At 37.2% G+C, this 23,816-nt stretch overlaps 1 protein-coding gene across 10 annotated transcripts in view; it reads right to left on the bottom strand.

Moving 5' to 3' along the window:
* The window catches only part of hts (adducin 1-like protein hts), a 506,583-nt gene that overhangs the window by 234,225 nt on the left and 248,542 nt on the right, over positions 1–23,816 (bottom strand). For all 10 annotated transcript variants that reach the window (XM_067147801.2, XM_067147796.2, XM_067147800.2 and 7 more), the window contains 5 exons: positions 19,683–19,834; positions 19,242–19,472; positions 15,663–15,806; positions 5,095–5,193; positions 2,466–2,672 (listed from right to left, as the gene is read on the bottom strand). In XM_067147801.2, coding sequence (XP_067003902.1) covers positions 2,466–2,672; positions 5,095–5,193; positions 15,663–15,806; positions 19,242–19,472; positions 19,683–19,834 — 833 coding nt within the window. The remainder of the gene's footprint in view (positions 1–2,465; positions 2,673–5,094; positions 5,194–15,662; positions 15,807–19,241; positions 19,473–19,682; positions 19,835–23,816) is intronic.

Raw genomic sequence — 23,816 nt, forward strand, 5'->3', positions numbered from 1 at the left:
TACTTTTTAAACCATCATCGTTATTTTTAATGTTATTTTACTTCAAATCTCTTCAAGATTTTAAAATTCATTTCATTATTACATGTTATTTAAACGCTTATTTTTAATTTAAAATTAAGACTATGGCTGATGCCTTCAGGGAAGGCGAAACATGTACCACTATTAGTTAACAAATTTATGTAAATCATCCAAGACGATTTTGTATTGATTAGGTGGTCTAATAAATAACTTAATGTTATTATTTCAATCAAATATCATCAATACGGATCAAAAATGATATTTATTACATGTAATGTTGTGATAGTCTCAGAAAAATGTGAAGACTGAGCATTTGAGATGGAACAATAACTTTTCTTTTATCGTGGACTTAATCTGCAGGGATTTTCCAATAAGGGAGTTAATGGTATTAAATCGTCATAGATAAAATTATGTTTAAAGTGCCGAGAGACTTGTTCTTAAAGCGGTATTAAATTTAGTTAATAATGAAGTTGTGGGGCATGCTGGAACTTGAATTAACAATGAACAACAGATTCCACCCGGAACAGGATACAGATCAAATTATTACGTGAATGGAGTGCTTTGGAGAAGAATTATTTATTGTGTTTTGTAACTTATATATAAACCGATTGTATGTTTATGCTCAGTGAACCTCAGGATTGTGCGGACACGAGTGTACCGATTGTGCCATACGTAAATTGTGTCGTGAACATGAACATCACGAGGAGAATTATGGAGGAGAGCCCTAAAGACGGTTGCATTTCCAGCATGATGAAGTGAGCACCGCATTGATGGGCCGACCCGATGGCTGAGACAGTGCATTGCTGAATCATGGACTGGACAGGGATGAGCACATCTGATTTTATTTAATTTCATAGAATGCATGGCTAGCTGCTTGTGTAAATTTGTAAATAATAACTTCTTGCACTGTATACGCTGCAGCAAGGTCTTACGTCCCGATTGAACAGAGGAACCTTAGTCCTACACAATATAATAGGACCTACATGTACATTTTAATACCAACAGCAAACACTTCAAATTAAGAAGCCTATACAACCAGCAGTGACCGGATTATTTTTCAATACAGTATCATGAACAAGATTTTAATGCATTCGCAAAAGTTTTTATCATATCAAAGTATAAATTCCACAGTAAACACTCCAGATAATGTATAAGACTAATACGCCGTCAACGTGTAGATATCTGTGGACATTTTATATGAACTATTTTAAACGTGACAATTTACGAATTTTATTTAACCTGTGTATTTTGTTGCTAAATGTAAACCTATTTACTTGCTTAGTTTTACCTATGGCTGATGATGACACTGGATACGTGTCGAAACTGGTACCATTTTAACTAATATGTTGTAATATAACCTATAGTGCAACAATTGTGTATTGAAAAGGTGGAATCTGTTATATTAAATTACTATTGTAGTCCTATATGCTATACTAATCATAACATCACTTTCTATAAGTAGCACACATATAAAGCATTTTCCTAGTAGACATAATGTGATTAAATATTTCAGCTAAATATATGATTAACAAAATAACGTATGAAAAGAGGCATACAGATTAATACAACACTAAGAATGAAAATAAAAAGGATTCGTCATAATGAAGACTCGAACTTGTATACATCATATTATGAAGTGAGCACGTTAGCCATTAGGCTACGAGAGAGCTTGGGGAAATTGCGATACATACACTAAATCATACTTTGTGTCTGAAAACTGAAAAAGTAGAAAATTAAAGCCCATTCGAAATGATTTCCAAATAGGTTTGGATTTTATATCCTTTTAGTTTCTTTGCGAAAGCTTGACGTATAAAATGTGTTCCCTACGCTACCAATGCCAGGGCTGTTGTGACCGTTGCAACTCAAGGGAAGCATAATGTTCAAAATCCTGGAATACAATATCGATCACTGTTACAGTATCATGCTTTTTCAGTATACTAAGCTAATTTAAGTTGTATGTCACCAGAAACACAGCTAATAATGTTCGGCTCTCGAAACTTGCCCGGTAGGTAAAGTCTTATTGGGCCCTCGAAGTGGCCGATAAATTACGCACCGGGTAACTACGATTAATGTTGCCGGTAACGCTACCTGGGAGTGGTCGAACGGAAACGTCCTTTTACGCGGAGGGCAAGTTATGCGCTACTTCACCAGCAGGTGGTAGAACTGGCCCCTAGTCGGAGTTGAGTAACAAATTTTATTTCTTATAGTGTTGTAGTTTATTTTCGTTATCACTCTGCCGAAGTTTTAAATAAATTTGTTTGCAAAAAGGTTCTCATTCATAATCTTTTTATTATTTTTTCTCTTTATCCTCCCTGCTTATTAAGATTAGTTTCTTTTATTTAGAAATATCACCGAGGATCACTCGTGTACGACCCTGGGATTATAGCCAGCGCCCAGAATCATAGGCTGGAAGGGTAGAATATACTGCCATTAATAGTAATACTTACAGCATTATCCAGCATCCTCATGAGGGCTTCAAATTCTATACCACCAATCCGCCATGGTTTTTCTTTCTTAATGCCAGAAGGTGGCAGATCTGAAGATTCCTGCTTTGGTGCACTGTCTGGAGCTCGTCTAGCAGCTTCATATAACTGTTTCCTGTTTTCATCTGATACCAGAATCAAGTTTTCTACACCCATCGGCATCAGCTTTATCTGTAAAAGACGAGAGTAATACATCGAGTGAAAAAGAGCAAGACCAAGAGTACATAAAACAACAATTAAACTCAAGATAAGGAGACTCATTTCAGGTTGGATCTTTGTCTAACATCCACCACATCAAATATCTTCCTCAAAGACTCCTGCTCTCCTAAATAACCTTCACCACCAAAAATGAAGGTTACTGGCAAAAGAAAGGGAAGAGTGATGAAGGACGTAGAAATGAAAGACTCCCTAGGCCTTATAAACCTTATACTACTGGGGTCAGAAGAGAACAAGAACTGACCGAGGGAGATCATATAAGAAAGATGACAGTGATTGGGGGGGGCACCAAACTGAGGTCTTGTTTAACTCTATCCAAAGGTTATGATAAAACAAAGGCCAAACAAGGGTGGTTGTTGTAATACAAGCCTTTTTTAAAATCCTCTCAACTGAAATTATTTCACCATTTTTGAATGCAAGTGTTGTTCAGGACAGCAAGGATATTAATGTAACAATGCCATACTTAACCTAAAGAGAAGTGAGGAATTTAGAGTCAGAATTCTGGACTGTGTTTATACATTAGAAAGAAAGATAAATGTCATCTTTATGTACTCAAAAGTTCTAGCTCCAATGTAAAAGTACATTTAAATCTAAGAATCTACCAGTTACAGCTAGCTACCTGATCCTAACAATTAAATATAATACTGACCTAGTTTCCCTTTCTCCAAAGGTTTCATTGATTTTTCTCTATGCGCATCTACCTTTCCTACAATCATACAACCTTCAACTACTTGCACTTCCCTTTCAGCCATTCTTCCTTAACTGGCCTGCATTTTTGCCATTCATCAATCAGATCTAATATCTCCAGGTGATCCAGCAAATGGAAGCAAAGTTTCTACTTAGTAATGCATACTGTACATATAAATACAACGAAAACGACATATACTTCAAGGAAAGCGTTCAATATTGTGTAAATTTCTGTGCAATGGTGTTGTAAACACAATGTTAAGCTAGTAGTAAGTCACTGTAACACTCAAATGACAGTAACCATTAATATTATTGGAAATTACAAGTTACCTGTGAATTTTTAGTGCTTCACTACTTGTAACATAATATAAGTTAAATTCTATAAATCCTTATATACGCTCCTTGTAATTGTAGGTAATGTCCAGCTTCATAGCTGAATGGTCAACGTACTTGGCTTCGGTTCAGAGGGCCCCAGGTTCTATTACCGGCCAGGCTGGAGATTTCAACTATGTATGGTTAATTCCTACGGTTTGAGGACTGGGTGTTTGTGTTTATTTCAATATATTTCTCTTTATATTCACACAACACATCACACTACTAACCACCACAGAAACATGCAACAGTGAACACATCCCTTTGTATAGAGTTTGTGTCAGGAAGGGCATCCAGCCGCACATCCCGGCCAAATCCACATGTGCAATACAGTTTGTACCTGTGACCCCACCAGTGTTGGAAAAGCAGCAGAAGATGACATACAATTGCTAGTAAAATTTGATAATTAGTATTTCTATGTTATGTAATATGTTTTCATTGAATTTTGTTCTTATGCTACTGTTAACACTGTCAATCAGATATCTCCCAACTGCAAACTTTTGTGCTAACAAATGCTTATCAGGAGAGAAGGAAAAAAAGAAGAAAAAACCTACCTACAGTAAACTATTTATTCAAGCTAATGAAGGGGAGAATGTGCATGAAAAATCAACACATGAATATCAAATTTAATGAAAATTTGTGGAATAATTTGACACATTGTACCCGTGATGGAACACGTACATTTTTGTTGGACTACAGTTGAAGTGCAACATTAATTCAACTATGTAGGTTTTTTAAAACTTTTACATTCTGAAGGTCCATCACTGTCACTCTTCCCCACAAAATCCTCCAGTTTTTCTTTTCTTAAAATTGCGGACAGTTTGTACAGTACCCCTACTCCATAAACCTGCCACACACTTAACTGCCGACTCTCCTTTTTTTTAATTTTTCCTTTTATTCTACAACATTGTTTGCTGTTTTATTAAAATGGTATATCAATGTTTTTTCTGCCATGACAAAACAAAACTGAAGATCACACAGACTGACAAAACAGAAATGTTCAATTTCTAGAGACGCTAAACCGATAATGGATATGGTGCTCTATTGTCACCTAGAGCAGAATTTATTGCTGTCACAGATGCTACATTTCTGAACAACTCAACTTACAGAAAGCCTAGTTCAAGACCAGAAAAAATAATGTTAACTACAGTATATTTCTGATTTTTTATTAATAACTTTTTAAGGTGCATGAATAATCTGCAGACTGGATAACCCACACACAAATAATTCAGAGTTTATTTATATCAAACAAACAGGCCTAACACTGTGAATCTTCAACGGGTATACACATGAAATAATCCATATCTCCCAAACTCACCTGAGTTTCACATGCGAGCACGGTGTTATACACATTATAGAATGCTTCTTCAATGGTTTCTCCACAGCACACAGCACCATGGTTTGCTAAGAACATAACCTACAAATAGAAATATATTATTACATTATATTAATTAGAAGACAGAAGAAACATACCAGGAGATATAGCTAAAAGCATAATACAATATTGGCTAAGATTAAATAGGCAGGGGAAATGGAAGGAAAATACTGAATTTAGCTTACTAATATCAGATAAAGTACTTACATGAAAAATACTGCATAAACAAGGTGAAAAGAATGGTAGACAGAACAGTAATGGTAGACTGCTGGGATAAAGAAATCCATAGTGAAGAAAAGTTGCAGAGTAAGAAAGTAATTACTAGAGTGAAAGATTCTGAGAAACAGATGATCATATCAGAAAGATCATTAGAATTTAGCAAAATTCACTAAAAGGCGAAAAAAGCAGAAAGGAAGACAAACGGTTTCTGGAATGACAAGATATCTGATATGTCTGGCAGCTACTGAATGGTTACAGTTGTGAATTCTATAAATCTTCACTATGCTGCACAGCATTATACTAGCTGACTTATCAAACTAGGAAACTTGATATATTTGGAGTGTACAGACCGGGAAAGGGTAGCACTGACACGGATTCAGAATTATTTGATAAGATAATCAATTATGTAGGAAACGACATGGAAAGAAATGTGATTGTAGCGGGAGATCTGAATTTACCAGATGTCAATTAGGAAAGGAAATGCGAACGACAGGAAGCATGACCAACAAATGGCATATAAGTTAAAATGGGAAGGACAGCTGATTCAGAAAGTAATGGAACCAACCAGAGGGAAAAATATCCTGGATGTGGTGCTGATAAAACCAGATGAGCACTATAGAGAAACTGAAGTAATAGATGGTATTAGTGTACATGAGGCTGTTTTTGTCATAGTTAAAAATAAATGTGATAGAGAGGTAGGTCCTAAAAGTAGGACTATTAGGCAGTACCATATGGCTGATAAAGCAGGCATGAGGCAGTTTCTAAAAAGTAACTATGATCGATGGAAAACTGTAAATAAAAATGTAAACAGACTCTGGGATGGGTTTAACGCAATTGTTGAGGAATGTGAAAACAGCTTTGTACATTTAAGGGTGGTAAGGAATGGTAACGACCCACCTTATTATAATAGAGAAATAGACTAAGGAGGTGCAGACTGGAAAGAAATAGAGTTAGAAATAGCTGTGGAAGTAAGGAGAAATTGAAGGAACTTACTAGAAAATTGAATCTAGCAAAGAAGGCAGATAAGGATAACATGATGGCAAGCATAATTGGCAGTCATACAAATTTTAGTGAAAAATGGAAGGGTATGTATAGGTATTTTAAGGCAGAAACAGGTTCCAAGAAGGACATTTCAGGAATAATTAATGAACAAGGGGAATGTGTATGTGAGGATCTTCAAAAGGAAGAAATATTCAGTCAGCAGTATGTAAAGATTGTTGGTTACAAGGATAATGTCCAGATAGAGGAGGAGACTAAGGCTAAAGAAGTATTAAAATTTACATATGATAACAATGACATTTACAATAAGATACAAAAGTTGAAAACTAGAAAAGCGGCTGGAATTGATCAGATTTCAGGGGATATCCTAAAGACAATGGGTTGGGATATAGTACCATATCTGAAGTACTTATTTGATTACTGTTTAGTCGGAGGAGCTATACCAGATGAATGGAGAGTTGCTATAGTAGCCCCTGTGTACAAAGGAAATGGTGATAAACATAAAGCTGAAAATTACAGGCCGGTAAGTTTGACATGCATTGTATGTATGCCTGATCATTGACCAATGATCGTGAATTGATGCACCTGAAATATGCACTAGGTAGGTGTGCTAGGTACCAACTGATGAGCCCAACCTATCACACGAGGGCGAAACGCTGGCAACCAGGAATGAATTAGATGGAAAATTTATAATGTCCAATAAGGGACCATTTTATATTGGTATTAGGAGTTTTATTCTCGAACTCAATTTTAGAATTATCATAGACAATGCTCCAATATTATGTTTTATGTATCAATGTATTATTCACATTAAGTGTACCAATTTTAGTAACTAGTCAACAAGGCTAATCTTTTAGCTTCTCTTAATATTATGTGTAACTTTTAAGGTTGTATTTTAGGCTGAAGATGCCCTAAATTGGGGGCGAAACATGTCCCGAAAATAATAAGTTTTAATATATTTAGGTAAGCACTTATAAGTGGATGCAAAGTATAATAAATACCTTCATTGTTTTTTAACTTATCAATGACCGTGAATTGGTAATCTTCGCAAGCCTGATAAATTATGGAAGTTCAGCAACATTGTGAAAGTTTTCTGTACTTATCTTAATTTTTATGTCTGTTACATCTAGCGATAACAGCTGGACTAATTCCAGGTCTCCTGCTTTGGTTGTGGCTAGTCGGCATACTTGTCTGTAAGGGTTTGATGGGAAGGTGGAATACATTTATGGCTTATCGGCAATTTGGCAACACAGTCACATTTGTGAGATGTCAGACAACAAGCAAGTAAATAAAATTGGTATACACATGATTCATGGATCATCGGTAGTTTGACAATGTGGTCGCGAGACAGTGTACAATTTATACACCAGTGACAAATGAGTTCTCATTTGAAATACGCAAGGTTGTAAGTTATCCCTTATCGGCAACGGCGCCGGGAAATACTGCACTGTACACACTTGTTTTCTAGTACAGCTTTCAAAGTCTTGCAACCAGGGGTACACTGGTAATGGAATGCGCAGATAAACTGCGACAAAATGAGTCACTGAGAATCTAATTCACAAAACAAGAAAATTAATGTTTGCTCTTATCAATGGTAAACATCATAATGAATGCGTTCTTTTTTCATAACGTTGCGTGCTTGTGGTCTACTATGATACATAATCTAATGTTCCGGTACCAGGAAATTTAAGAGTAGGTACAACCCTGATTACAACCCTTATACTTCACCTCTAGTGGACCTCCATGTTGTGGGGGAATGTGGGTTTTCCCATTTCGTGTTTATTAAGTACTCTCACGGAAGTATGACTACTCTGAAATTAACAGATGTGTGTGTGTGACATGCTTACTGTAGATGTGTCCGTGAAAATGTAAGTTTTATTTCGTTTTTTGGGATGACTGTAGAAATATTTTGTTTTTGAATATAATAATATTGAATAGTTACAGACAGTAATTTACATAGCGGCACATTAATGTGTTAAAGCATATATCAGTAATTTTGGATAATTATAGAAACTATTCTGTGGCCTTCAAGCTGAAGGTAAATTGTCTTTGCAGAACAGTATGGTAACAGAGCTGTGAAAATTTTCAGTGAGTGGGAACTTTGTGTTTGACAGGTGGAAATTAAAGGAGAAGCTAAAAATCATGAACTTATCTAGACACGCGTTTAGATGTCCGGAAACAAGGAAGTGTCCAAAAACTGACTAAGTGTTTGTGTAGGTCATACTAAATACGTAACAATCGCCGCAGCGTATCATTTGAAATGTTACAAAGTAAGGCATGGGAGGTAGAGCGGGAATAAAATATTCCCATAACTCAGTTTAAGACGAGTCGTGGATGGGTTATGAGGTTCATGCGATGACACAATCTGTTGGTTCACAATCAGAATTGAGGAAAGGTTCAACCTATTCAATACTAAGTATGTCGTATAAGATGTTTACAACATGTTATTTATTGCTTCTAGTACTGCTTTCGACGCATAGTGGCATCATCAGCTAAAAGTTACAAAGTGGGCAGGATACGTAACAAAACTGTGTACATAATACATGCAATGCAAAGTACAAAATGGTTAACAATTTTTTTACATTTAGAGGTAAACGAACAATGGGTAAAATATGGAGTAATGTAACGCATAACAGGCGATATAGTCTAATATGGTACATTGGTGTTATACAATAAAACTGGTCTGATGAATTAGAGTGAAAATCTTGGTATATATAATAAAACAAAACAATGAGATAAAATTGATGTCCACTCTTCTGTTAATATTAATGGAGATATATAAGTCAAGGCCAGTGTTGTGTGTGGTTGGCAAGGACATCAAATATTTGTTTATGGCTATACGCCTAAAGTTGGGTGGTTGAATGAGGTTGAATTTTAAATTAAAGTTGTCTCACCTCAACATAGGTAGTGAAGCCTAGTTCAGCATACTTGTGTGTTGTGAGTCCATGTTGACCGCATGTTTACTCAGATATACAAGGGTCGAGTCATGTCAGTTTTTTTCTTGCGAACAAGAGACAACACGGAAAATCTAAGATATGCATTTGGAAATATAGGGCATGCACTTATGCATAGTGCCTGAAAACAAATTCTGACTTCAGGAGATTCTCGTAGGAAAATGACAGAACACAGACCATTGGTAAACATTGTTTTATTATGGTATAGACAGCAAATACACAAGACTACGTACAAAGGACAGGTGTCCACTGGTTACAGACCTTCAAAATAATCACCCAAGGTTTCCACTGTGCGTTGCCAGTGGTGGGGCAGGCACTGAATACCATTCACTGCATGTGTATTGCTAGCGTGCGACACCTCTCTCCGAAATGCTGTTACGATGTCCTCTTTGTTAGCAAACCGTTGTCCATGTAATGGCTTCTTGACTTTGGGGATTAGATCATAGTCACACGCCTAATGCTTCCCGCAGCTCTGCATGGCATGTGTGTGCATTTCTGCCGCGGAGAACGGCTACTGTAATATACGATCGTTGCTCCTGCTTGTTGACTTCCATTTTGTGATGCTCTCACTCACACACTGAACTTTGAGGCATGCTTAGACCCACACTGTTGTTTACATACACCATCTAGTGGCATCATATGCAAGTACATACCGTACGTTTCTAAATGCATATCTTAGATTTTTCGTGTTGTCTCCTATTCGCGAGAAAAAAAAAAAGTTGCCATGACTTATGACTCGATCTCCGTATATCAGACTGAGTAATATATCAACTGCATTATCAAGTGAAAAGTCCTCAATTAGTGAAGAAAACTTAGTATGAACATGTATTCATCTGGGGCTATAGGTTAAGAATATCTCTCTGCCGTGTTTTAATTTTGTAGTTTATTTGTGTAATGTTATATACCTAATGTAAAATTGAGTTAGTGCATTCAGCATTTTATTATCAACCTTGATGTGTATATAATTGAATTAAGGTTATCAGCAAGAGAAATCACCATGCTAAGAGTTGCTGTGTGCCTGGCTGCAAAGCAAATTATAAACAAGGAGAGTACACTCCAGTATTTGTGCTTTCTTCTGATGAAAAAAAGAGTTAGGTTATGGAAGAAGGCTACTCCAAGGGAGAAAATAATAGTTAATCACCACACAGTTGTATCAACCAATTACTGAAGACTAAATCCTGAGGGAAATAAGAGTGTGTCGTCAGATGGTGAGTTAAAATTTCTTAATATGTCAAAAACACGGGTAACATTAGTTATATTTTTACGTAATCAGACTTACGGCTTATATGAATTTGGTGTATCTGAAAATTGAAGTTGAATTTATGCATTTTACCGTTTTAGGTAGAAATATTGTGATTAACACTGCTGAGATTTTTCCTATCAAATTTCATATCATAGGCAATGGAACAGTGTTATTCCATGAAAATTGAATATGAAAATAATTTTATAGGCATTATTTGCTGTTTAAAAATCTACATTTTTTTAAAACAATAACTGAATTTCATGAAAGTAAATGTTTTGTTATTGTTGGAGGTTAGCTTACTCATAATCTTTCTTGTAGGTACTGAATTCGTGGTATAGAAATAATTTACATTTGTAGTATATTGTATTGGTAATTGGTTGCTTGTTTTTTATCAGTGTATTATCCAGTTGACTAGAAAATGGATAGAAATTGCAAGAATATGTCCCGCAGTGTTAGCCTGTACTCACGGAAACGGATATATGTGAGAAATAGAATGTTACGGGGAAGGATACGCATTTTATGTTAGAACTAACAAATATTTATGAATAGTTTTTGGTTTCATAAGGTGTTAACAGTTCATTAAGTAATTTAAACGAGTGTTATTCAAGCAGAGCAGATGCGTATTGCCAAGTCCCACCTAAAGCGTGACATCAGAACTACGGCATGGCTTGTATATAAAAAAGGCAGCAGCACAGGACTGCGAAATGTGGTAAAAAGAGTGTAAAAAGCCAAGACTGTTACACTTGGTGGAAGGACAGTAGGCACCCTGAAGGAGGGCACAATTGTGAAATTGATAATAGTACAGAGCAGTACAATGCACCAGATGTAAGCAAAATGATATCTGCCATTTTTGCTACGCTTTACCATTGTATCAGCAGTGATCAAAACCTACAGCATAGAAGGTGTCAAAGTGGGGTGTCATCATGGTGCTTTCAAAACAGAGCAACTGCAGCAGGAAAACTACCTGAAAAGCACCAAGTCAACAATTCACACTCCACTGAATAAGGATGTGTTGTTGAAAATTGTTCCTGTGTACAGGAGACTGGCATCAAAACCCATTTTAGCAAGGTGCTAATGAAAATCTCCAGTGTTATCTGGTCAAAATACTCAAAAGGAATCTTCGTTTCTAGGAAGAAAATTGTAATGGCTGTGTCAGAAGCAATTTCATTGGTCAACCAAGGACAATATAGCACTGAAGTTGCCAAAACTCCAGACAGGAGCCCGATGTGCAAAGTGCAGGGACTCCTGAGTAAACAGAGGGATCGTCGTAGAGTGAAATGAAGTGTCCGCCGTTCTTTGGAGAACGAGAAGAGACAAGCTTCTAAAGTTGCCAATATTCGTGCAGAAGCTGCTAAGAAAGAAAAGGAAGGAAAACCACACAGTTCTGGTGACTTTTAGGTTACAGATCAGGAAGAAAAGGTCACTAGAACTTTGTTTTAATTTTCCTGCCAATTGTAATTTTATATTTAAATCCCATTTCCCTCCCATAATATTCTGCCAAATGTAACAAAATTTGTATGGTTAAATGTATCACAGCTATATTAAGAAACCTGCATATGGAATGTTTAATTGCAGAATTTTTTCAAGTAGTAGGGATTTTTAAGTCCAAAACTGTAGAACGTAAAAATTACAAAAACTTTAGTATGATCTCCTTACATAAATTATGTACAGAAAAATCGATACGTTGTGCTTTTGAAGTATTATCTACCCAATTACAAATTTACATTAACATGTAAATTAAATTTCATGAAAGAAAATGGAATTAAAAATTTCAAAAACAATTACCATAGTTATGTGAATAATTCCTGCACCCTAATTTTAGGAAGTTCATTTTGAAAAAAATGAAATGAAATAAAATTCCTTCCATTGAAAGACTAACATAGGCATAAACAAACATTTCACATCACTCCGCGAGGTCCACGTAGTCTTTACGCAAATATGAACTTGTAAATTTACGGATTTAGCTGTTTTGCCTGAATATATTTGAAAAATACATTATCACTGCTATAACGTCCGACTCGTTGGCTGAACAGTCAGCGTACTGTCCTTCGGTTCAGAGGGTCCCGGGTTCGATTCCCGGCCGGGTCGGGGATTTTAACCTTAATTGGTTAATTCCAACGGCACGGGGGCTGGGTGTATGTGCTGTCTTCATCATCATTTCATCCTCATCACGACGCGCAGGTCACCTACGGGTGTCGAATAGAAAGACCTGCACCTGGCGAGCCGAACTTGTCTTCGGACACTCCCGGCACTAAAAGCCATACGCCATTTCATTTCACTGCTATAACATATATTTGCCATGAAAATTATCAAGTAGGCCAAGGTATTTCATTAATCTGAACTTGCAGTAGGCTCGATTCCATGTAGATCGAAAGATCCGTTGTCTCTTGCATCACTAGTATCCTCTCCTAAATTACTTACAAATGCGTTACACACCACATCTAAAACACTTTTCACACACGGTGTTTTCTTTACACAGATATTAACACGACCCGTGGTGGATAATCCTTTTTTCGTGCAATGTAAACAGTTGAAACGCACACACCGGCGAACTCCGACGTTAGTTTTGCAATAGGGTAAAACCTCGTTAATTCAAAAATTGAACTTTGAATTACGTGATTTCCAATTAACCGCCAACTCGTACTTCACAAATGCCAACCCTTGTCGCATCAAAAAATATTCTAAGATCCGTTACTGCATGCAATTAACACCGACACAGTTTGAACCTTTCAAATGCAATGGAAGAAAACAATTTCCAAAATGTATCCAACAAGGTGCATTTACAGTATTCAAATATTGTAATGCACTTTGATAACTCGCTGACAAACATAACCTCATGCAACGAAAGAAAAGTTTCATTGGTTACTGTACTGTACGCATTTTTAGATGCCTTTTATTTGCACGGAAAGTACCCGATGCCCTTAAAACTTAGTGGTTTATCGAACTTTCCTACGATGAGGGGAGGAAATCTTTAGCTTCTGTCGGCATTGCAACACAGTAAAGTGACCCCATCTCCTTTTAAAAAGCCCGTTTGGGCTAGGCATAAAAAAACCAATGCGGTTTCATTGGCGTTGACAATATTGTTCGTTGTGTACGAATTGATTATAATTATGAGCCATGCTTTGTCACCAACTTTAAACGTAAGGAACTTCATATTATTTGTCCGTATTGAACTGAGATCACAATTATTAAAATCTAGCAGGTTCCACCTTTTTCAATACAAAATACAATGTTGTTGGATGGTTTTTACAGCATATATTTTATTACAGAACTAGTTTTGGTGTTCATTTAGACACCATCATCAGCTGCATATAAACAATAACATATTGCTATACTTAACTCCTTAAAATCTATATTATGCTAGGTTTAAAAACTCTAATTTAAAACAAGAAAACCCTTGTAAGTCAAAAATCTAAAATCTCATCTCTGAGTGATGAGTTGTCTTCAAATTCTGTAATGGCTGCTATCGTGAATGTCGGGTTCATATATGATCTTAAAATTGAGGAATTAAAGTTGAATGCAGTCCTTTAATGTTAAAATGTTCATTTCATATATACGTTGTTAGCCATTTGTTGGATAAAAACTCGTGTACAATAAAATGATTAAACTGCGCCGTCTTCTTAACTTTGTTGGTGTGTATTGAAAAAGGTGCAACCTGCTAGATTTTAATTGTTATCAACTGTCGATATCGCCAAAGAAAATCGCCAGTGTTCGCGGATTCTGCTTCCGCGTATAATGCCTGTTATATGATACTGAGGCATTTCTTAAAGTGCTGAATACAAAAGAATTATGATTTCACTTGAACTTATCAGCTATGAAACCAACTGTCAACACACCGAAGCGAGTGAAAGTGTAGAAAGCTACCCCTGCACGTTCCACAAGATGCATTCTATTATGACACAGAGAAATTTTGAATTTAAATTACTGTGTAAAATATTTTTTTTTAGTACAGGCAGTTTTAAATTAAAAGTATGAATTGTTTTCCATTTAAATATGACTTATGGGGGCTGTTTTCTTCCATCTGCTGTTATACAAAGCACAACTGTACACCCAATATCGAAAACTAGGCGAGCCAGAAGCGTGTTTCCAACACTGACCCAAATAAAACCCGCACACCAATTTACCGCCTCAAAAGTTTTAAAAAGAAATATTCGTGATATCTCTACTTTTATGTAGGAGACATTCCCACAAAGTTTCGTGAAAATCCATGTATTAGGCAAAAATATCCTTTTTATCTCCAAGAGTGTCGCCTTAAGAAAATTTAAGTTCTTAGACAGGTTTTTAAAATACAATTTTTAGAAGAAAATATTTATATAGGCCCACCTGGTCAATACAATTCTAAAGTAAACCACTAAATAGTATGTACATTCATAAAAACTAGAGACTAGGATATGTTTCAACCCCATATGGGTCATCATCTAGTATATATGGAAACAAGTCAACTTAAAACATCCAAAAACTGAAAAATGATGGAAACATTCAGTGTAACACATTAAAAGTTTAAAACATCATGCACTGTTTTATAGCCTTGATGAAATTTTAAAATGGAATTGATGATCATTATGACCTATTCAGTTGGCTGTAGTCCCATACTGATTTTCAAACAGAGTGTATGGTAAAATATGGCTGTCAATATGGAAAGTTTGTGCACCCTGCTGTTATTCCTCTTCTAAGGAAAGTAAATAATCGCTATTATTACAATAAAGCCCTCACTAAATGTAGGAACACGTAAAAGATCTTAAAAGCAGGTTAAAGCAATGGTTAAGCATAAGAATTAAGTGAATCTCTGGCATCTCCTTTTCCAGAGCCAATGCATTCTTCTGGATTCTGCAATCGCAGGTTCAAACTTTGTAGAGGTAGCTGTATTTTTGATGGGTGGAAAGAAGTTAATATGGCACTCTATATCACATGATATTGGCATGTAAAAAAATGTTTCTTCATCAAAATTAATTGAAACTCAGCAATGCAACATTAAAATTGAGACCCAGGCACCCTGAATTGCATCAAAATAAAATACCTGTATACAACAGCTGACATAATTATTACTAAAATTACACAACGTTAGGTCATAACGAATCTCCTGCAATATGACTCACTTTGTTGACAGGTCCCAAATTACGTGCAATCTTCTCTCGTTCTTCAGGTTCGAACAGGCCTCCAAGATACGGATGATGACCGACTTCACCTATCACAATTGCCTCCTGACATAATGGGAGTAATCCACATTTTAATGATGAGACCTGAAGAGGAACATATTTAACATTTTTAACATCTTGATGAGGAAGAGAGGAGTGTACATCCTGAAATACATGATTAACTCAAAGAAATTCAGGTACAGTACATTAAAACAAGAACACTTCCACAAGAAGTAAACTTACAATTTTATGACATTGATATAAGAAGAGAGATCAATCCAGTGCAAGAAGACACCCCACTACAATTAGTTTTACATACTCACCCAAAAAATCACTACAGGATTAAAAAACAGGCATGTGCTAGTATGGTTATTCATCCAGATGTGGAAGCAACTCATTTAAAAGAAAGTCAGTCCTTGCACTGGAGTTTGTAATGGTAGAGTTGGAAATACAATCTTAAGTAGATTGACAAGTTAGATTACATAAGGCGAGGTCGACAGCATTGCCTGACACCCCAGCAAAGCTACCACCCCTCTGGTCCTTATCAACGAAGTTCCCTCAGAAGTATTTTACTATGATAGTTCTCAATATCTTTGCCTGGATTTCTGCCCTTACACTCTCAAGACTACACTCCAATTCTTGATACTAGCAGTCCCACCTGCTTATCTACTAATACTCCCTTCACTGATAATATTTCATTTTTCCTTCCAAAACTCATGGTAATGTACAATGTAATATTAATCAGTGACAAATGGTATGTTAAAACATGCATTTCCTAATCTAATAAGCAGCCTTTATACTTATGCCTAAGTAAAAAGATGAAGTGTGTGTGTTTATTTTCTTCCTACTCAGCCCAATGCACCATAATAAAATAAAGGAAAACAAAAAAGTAGATGCTTTTTTTTTTTGCTTACATAGCAAAGCAAAGCCATCAGGCCATTAAGGCCCTTGGAGGAGAGGAAGGTAACCTTGGGACTAAGTGGGATAGAGTTGTTAGCTCCATGCCAGGCCACCTTTGCTCCCCAGAATTCTTTCATTTGTGCATGCAAATCAAATAACATTTTGCCAGCGAGTAGGCACAGTTACAGTTTTATGTGCAGCTTTACAGTCTTCTAGTGAACATTTGTCCATGAAGGGGCAGACCAGCAAATGGTCTGACTCCTGTATGATACCACTCACTGTTGAGCATGTTCCAGTTCTACAGAATGGTCTTGCAGAGTAAAAATATCCATGCTCAGCCTGTTCCAACGATTTCCAAATTCCATTATCTACACACTGGAAACTTTTTGTCCTTATTAGACATTATTATCCTATTATGTGCAGATAGTTTACTTTTGGTGTTCAGGCAATGCCGCTTGGAAGACAACTGTCTGGTCGAACGAGACAGCAAGATACTTGTATTCTGGTGTAGCAGAGCAATGAACCAATTCACCTGTTACTTGAATTTGATGTAGGCTGAGTGAACCTCCAGGCCATGTGCTGTTCCAGAAGTGGGAATTTTATTTTTGGACTTTATGACAGGGAATTGAACCCATATCCTTCCGGGTGAACCAAGCACGCCTTTACTGCCTGAGCAAGACAGCTTTTTAGTTATTTCTACATACACAGTGTAATGCACTGAAACTGCATAAACAACGGGTGGACCAAGGTATATGCTTTACAACAGAGTTATTTAAATGGGACTCAGCAATTGTGAGTTCAGTTCCAAGGCAAACAATATTTATGGTATATGATTCACAATAACCAATACAATTTTTTTGGAATTCTAAAGAACACAAAGATTTAAAAAAAATTTTTTGTTGCCTAGCAAGTAATTATGTTAAGGTTCAAATTTAAGGCTGGTTTGGTCCTCAACAGCTCTCATCTATCAGACTGCCATAAATGCCCTAGATGTCAATAAAAAGGCATACTAGCGAAACAAGGAGTCTGTTTCTTTCCTCAAAGTAATCAAGATGAGTTGTTTTAACACAGATACAATAACATATTTCTTTCAAACTTTTCCTCATTCACTATAAACTAACTGCATATGAAGGCGCAACCGCCCAGAAAAAGAAAGAAGCAAACTACCCTCATAGAATTAAAAAAAAAAGCTTGTAGTTTTATGTGACTATCGGTTTTGTGATCACAGCCGCAGGACCTAAAATTTTACGTGGGATTTGAACCACAGGGTTAAAAACTTCTCATTTCCTAAAAAAAAAAAAAAAAAGAACCACGGCTGCCTCTGTGATGCCACTTGGCTATCATGCTTCCTTGTAACATACAGTGGAGATAGAGAGAGAAATAAAATGCTCTAGTATAAAGGGTAAACATCATTATAAATTTTACACATTCAGGACAAGGTACAGATTGTAGCAGCCAGTGGCAGTTTCTGGCCTTATCGCATGTTTATGCAACCACCACTTTTTATATTCTTCTAATAAGAGATTTTAAGTTATTCTTTCTGAACAGTGATTCATTCGTTTGTAGCTCTCTGAATCAACATCCACACATCTTGATTTCTTTTCAGTTCAGTGACGTGGAGTGAGTGTGGCACATATTTGCTTTGATTATAACTTGCAGTGCTTGTAGGAAAACAGTTGAGCATGCAGTGTACACACTAGTTAGAGCAAGCAGTTTACACGCAAGTTCAATTAATCTGTTTATGATAAACAATTGAATTTGTGGCTATGAAAAGATCAATTCATTATACTGTTTAGTATGCTTGTTATTTTGTGAGGCAGATAAATGGACAAAACAGGAATGACATTATCATCTAGCAGACAGGATAAAAAAGCACAAAACCTCAAAGGCCCACATTAACAATGCTTGATGCTGATCAGTGTTTAGCAAAACTAACATTGCTGAACAGTTAGACAATGAATTTAAGAAGTCGATATATGCATAAGAAAAAGGTCAAAAAATAATTGATCATGTACACAGTTGTTTTATTTATGATTTCATTGTAAAGAAAACCTACATTTATCTTATTTTGTGAATTTAAAATTTATGCTTACACATTTAAAACTGACCATGTTTCATACCTACTTCATTCCAATTCTCACCTATGGACTCTAAAACATATCCTACATAACAAGGCTAACAGTAAATAAAATCCAGTCAAAAGAAATGAAATTCATTAGAACAATGAACCAAAAGATCAGGAAGGACAAGATTAGAAATGAACCAACCAGGAAGGAGGCTGGCATCAAAATACCAGTTACTAAGCTTTTAGGATGACCCAGACTACAATGATTCGGACATGTTACGAGGATGGACAGAACGAGAACACCAAATAATTACTTTGACCGAGGAATGAAAGGGAAAAGGTCAGTATGGAGGCCAAAAAATCAATGGATAGACGAAGTGAAATCGGAGGTCAGCAAGATGAATGTCAAGTGAGAGGAGATGAAGGGGAAAAAACTATACTTTGACAGGAAGAAGTGGTGAGCGCTTGTATAGCACACCCAGCCAACTAGAGCTGGAAAATGATATTTAAAATAAATTGCAACCACCTATAAATTATACCATGAATTACCATTGATAGTAAGAGTATACACTTACTGCTAGAACTGATGGCGTGTGAACATGAATGATGCATTTAATGTCCGGACGAGCTGCATGGATAGCAGAGTGTAACATGAATCCAGCAACATTCACACCGAAGTTCGTGGTCCCTGGCTCAACAATGCCACCTTGCATATCAATCTTCACTAAACTTGAAGCAGTGATTTCATGATACAACATTCCAAAGGGATTAACTAGGAAATGCTCTTGGTCTTGATTTAATCTGGCCTGAAACACATGAAAGATATTAACTTATAAACTTGAAACATTTGAACCTGCAATAGTATTTTCATGAAAACAGAATCAAGTAATACCATATATGTATTTCAGTTTTAAGCTACTTGTTCAAGACGAATTACAAGAAAAGTTCATTATTGCTACCTTAAACCAGTAATAATGACCAAACATTTCACTAAGTTTTACGAAGCTGATGCTTACAGTTATATGGTTGTAGATCCCCTGAGTCCAGCCATACAAGTCCATCAACCTATAGACAGCAGCCAATTTACATCTGAGAATTTTCTCCCCCTTTGCATATCCCATGCTTTCAACACCACGGATATCATTGATGGGAACCACACAGTTTGAACCTAAACAAAGAGAGAGATCAAAACCATAAGGAGAGGTCAAAAAAGGTTGTAACAGTAAAATTCCTGAAATGTAACACTGTAATGAAATGGTATAACCATTCAAAGCTGGAATGGGGTTGATAGCAAGTAAACTTATATAAACATTTATAAACCTCTTTAGAGTATTAGTGTCGTGTGGCCTAAGCTGACAACGTACATGCCTGGAAGAAGAGGAAAAAAATGCAATGTCTGAAGGTCTTAATTTAAAACTCGCTTTCTGCTGCATGATGAGGGAGAGCAAGTTGTGATGAAACAACATTTCACACTAAACTTCCTTCACATTCGTTTTTTAGTTATAACATTAATTAGTTAATAGACATTTTGGGTGACAGTACATCATTTTTATTTTTTAACGTTAAAGCACTGCCTTCATGATGTCTAGGCCATACTGTTGTTGATGATTATGATAATGCTTGTTGTTTAAAAGGGCCCAACATCTAGGTCACAAGCCCCTAATGGTATGGAATGAGATGAAATGTAATGAGAATTTAAAAGTCCAAAATCATCCACTGACCAGAATTCAAAACGTGATGGAAGAATGATTGGATGAATATGAATTTAAAACAATCAGTGGATCCAACCCGCAATACCCCACATTCCCAGAAACTAACGTAAAACAATAGTATTATTGACCAAGAGACTGCTTCTAAAGCACAATCCTAAATCGATGATGCTTATTGTCTACAGGGGTACAAAATCCAGGTCATCAACCCCTTATAATGGTACTTATCGCTAGTAAAGTAGAACCATGGTATTTGTCATGTTGAGATACTAATCAAAAGTATCAGACACGCAGAATTCCACACATGATGGTACTACTCACAGGTAATGTAATATGCACATGTAACACAGACCTATGGTGTTTCTCACATTGCGTCGCCACTTATAGGCAACGCAACCCTATGGTGTTCCTCACATAGGTGTACTAATCACAGGGACTCTTACTATCCCGTGGTGTTCCTCACACAGTCGCTACTGATCATAGGCAACGCAGACCCACGGTGTCTCATATAGTGGTACTAATTACACGCAACGTAAGCCCGTGGTGTTCCGAATGTAGTGGTACTAATCACTGGTACTGTAAAAGCCATCCTGATTCACATACTGTTGCTACTAATCACAAACCTATTGTGTACCTGACATGGTGGTACTATGATAAAGACGTTGATTCCCAAAGGGAACCTGAAATATTTGTTCCGAATGAGTTATTGGACACTGGCGCGAAACACTGGCAACCAGGAATGGGTTAGCTGTAAAATTTATAATGTCCAATAATGGACCAACTATATTGGTATTACAAATTTACTCATTCGGAATAAATATTTTAGGTTCCCCTTGGGAATCAACATCTTTATCATCTGATGGCCAGGCAGGCATCAATTTTTGAAAATGAGACTCTCGCATAATGCATTGGCACTGCCGGTGGCTCCAAGTATCCTGCGCAGTGACCTCCACGGTATGCACTAGCCATGCATCTTGGTAGGTGTGCTATTTACCAAGTGATGAACCCAACTTAGCACACTGGGGCAAAACGCTGGCAACCAGGAATGAGTTAGCTGGAAAATTTATGTCCAATAATGGGCCAACTATATAATAGTGGTACCACTCGCAAGTAACGGCGACCCATGGTGTTCCCCGCATGATGTACTAATTACAAGTAGTATCATGGTCCTAATTCAATCACCCCTTGGCCGCCCCTTTCAATTGCCTCTTACAACAGACAGGGGATACCGTGGGTGTATTCTTCGCCTGCGCCCCCCACCCACAGGGGGTTGTGTGTTTGGTCCGCGTCAGCTATTTTATTTCGCCCAAGTTCGCCGGAAAGCCAGTTAGGACCCCCCCCCCCACTATCCACCACCTGGGACGCACCACGCTAGCGTAGTAGTTTCGTGGAGGCTATACTGCAGCGAGCGCAGGAAAGCAATCAGCTGACTGCTAGGGTGGAAGGCTAGCACGTGGGTTAGTCGAGTTGGTTGTGAATTTATTGCTATTCTAATGATATTTTCAACATTGATCGCACATTAACACTGAAATATATAAGAGAATGAGTCAAGATCGACTGCATTTTTAAGTGAAAAGTGCTTAATTAGGGAAGAAAATGTGTGTGTATATTCAGGTGAGCCTATAAATCAAGAAGACCGCTCTTCAGAGTTTTTAATAGTTTACTTGTGTAGTGTTATATTCATAAAATTAAGAGGTAGTGCATTCACATTTTATCATCAAACATGATGTACGAGGGATGCGGCAAAAGTCATGGCAACTATTTTTTTCTTGAAGATAACAGTCCGGTTGGAAAATGTGACATATACAGACAAAAGGACAAGGTGTTAACTACATGTGTGGACAATGAATAGCACTGAAATATCGTAACACACTAATTTATTATGGTAGTATACAGGGCAGTATGGCCTTTCCGGTGCAAAAGAATGACATCACAGTACATATAAAGTTGACATGACAAACCTGGGGCTAAGGACCCTCAAAGTAGTCCCCTGCTACTGACACCACACGCTGCCAATGATGTGGGAGGCGCTGAATACCATCTGCCTCAGCATTTGCCACACCATGTGTGAATCAGGTCACCTGTTGGTGGACAGCATTAGCAATGTCCTCTTGTGTTGCAAACTGCCTACTACGTAGTGGTTCCTTAATATTTCGAATGAGATCAACGTCACAGGGTGAAATGTCAGGGGAGTGCGGTGGGTGCTCCAATTCTTCCCATCCCTAACGTCGCAGTAACTGCCCTACACACACTGCTTTATGTGGTTTTGCATTGTCGTGCAGGATTATTGCACTGTCCACAAGATCCGGACGTTTCTCCCGAACGCCACGTCGTACCTGTTGCACCAGGAAGTCCCTGTAGTACTGTGCAGTCACTGTTCTGCGATGTGGAACAAAGTGGCAAACAATGACACCCCTGACATCATACGCGTAGATCACCATCAATTTGATTGGGGAAGGATTCTGACGGATTGGTGAACCAGTATGTCGCCACTCGCGGACTGACGTTTCAGTACTGGTTCGTATGCCCTGGTCCAAAATTCATCGATGGCGATTATTCGTGACAAGAATTTAACGCCGTCCTGTTGCCAGCATGCAAGGTGGTCTGAGCATATTGCATACCGCACCCACCTTTGAACTTCCGTCAGTGCATGCGGTACCCACCGCAATGCGATTTTGTGCAGTTGCAGCTCATTACGCAATATCCTGTGGACGGTACATTTCTTGATGCCACTTGCCCTCTCTAACTCCAGTAGCGTCCATCGTCTGTCTTCATCCAGGAGCTGCTCGATGACGGCATGTGCCACGTCGGTCCGCACAATGACAGGTTGCCCTGAACGTTGCTCATCACTGGTTGACACACGTCCTTGCTGAAACTTTCCTACCCACCGTGCTACTGTACGGTATGGTAGGGCATTATTCCCAAGGGCTTCCACTAATTCACTGTGACATTCCATCGCATTTCTCACTCTGAGAATGGCTATTTTGATGTATCATTGATGGTTATGAATTTCATGTTTTTGGTCCGTATTGAACAATATATAAGTAATAATAATAATAACTTAAATGTTTCCACCTTTTCAATACAATATATTCACAAGATTACAAAATTATACGGTACTAGTTTCGACCCATCTAGGGGTCATCATCAGCCGTATTGGAGCAAAGATCATTTGTGGCGAAATCCTAAGACAATATTATTTTAAAGAATAACAAGTGAAATGAGATGTTATGGTAATAGTTAATAATACAAGGAATATACATAATAAGAGGTTTTTAACAAAGAATAAAGTATAAATGGGGTGTTGTAAAAATTATAATCATGGAAATCAGTAAGTTCTTGTATTGAAATGAAATATGGCTTAGGAAGAGGGCTTAAGGTGGGGCTGAAGGGTGCGGGAGAAAGTGTAATTGTCTTGGAAAAGTACCTTTGATTAAATTT

The sequence above is a fragment of the Anabrus simplex genome, chromosome 5, assembly GCF_040414725.1.
Source record: "Anabrus simplex isolate iqAnaSimp1 chromosome 5, ASM4041472v1, whole genome shotgun sequence".
Classification (NCBI taxonomy): domain Eukaryota; kingdom Metazoa; phylum Arthropoda; class Insecta; order Orthoptera; family Tettigoniidae; genus Anabrus; species Anabrus simplex.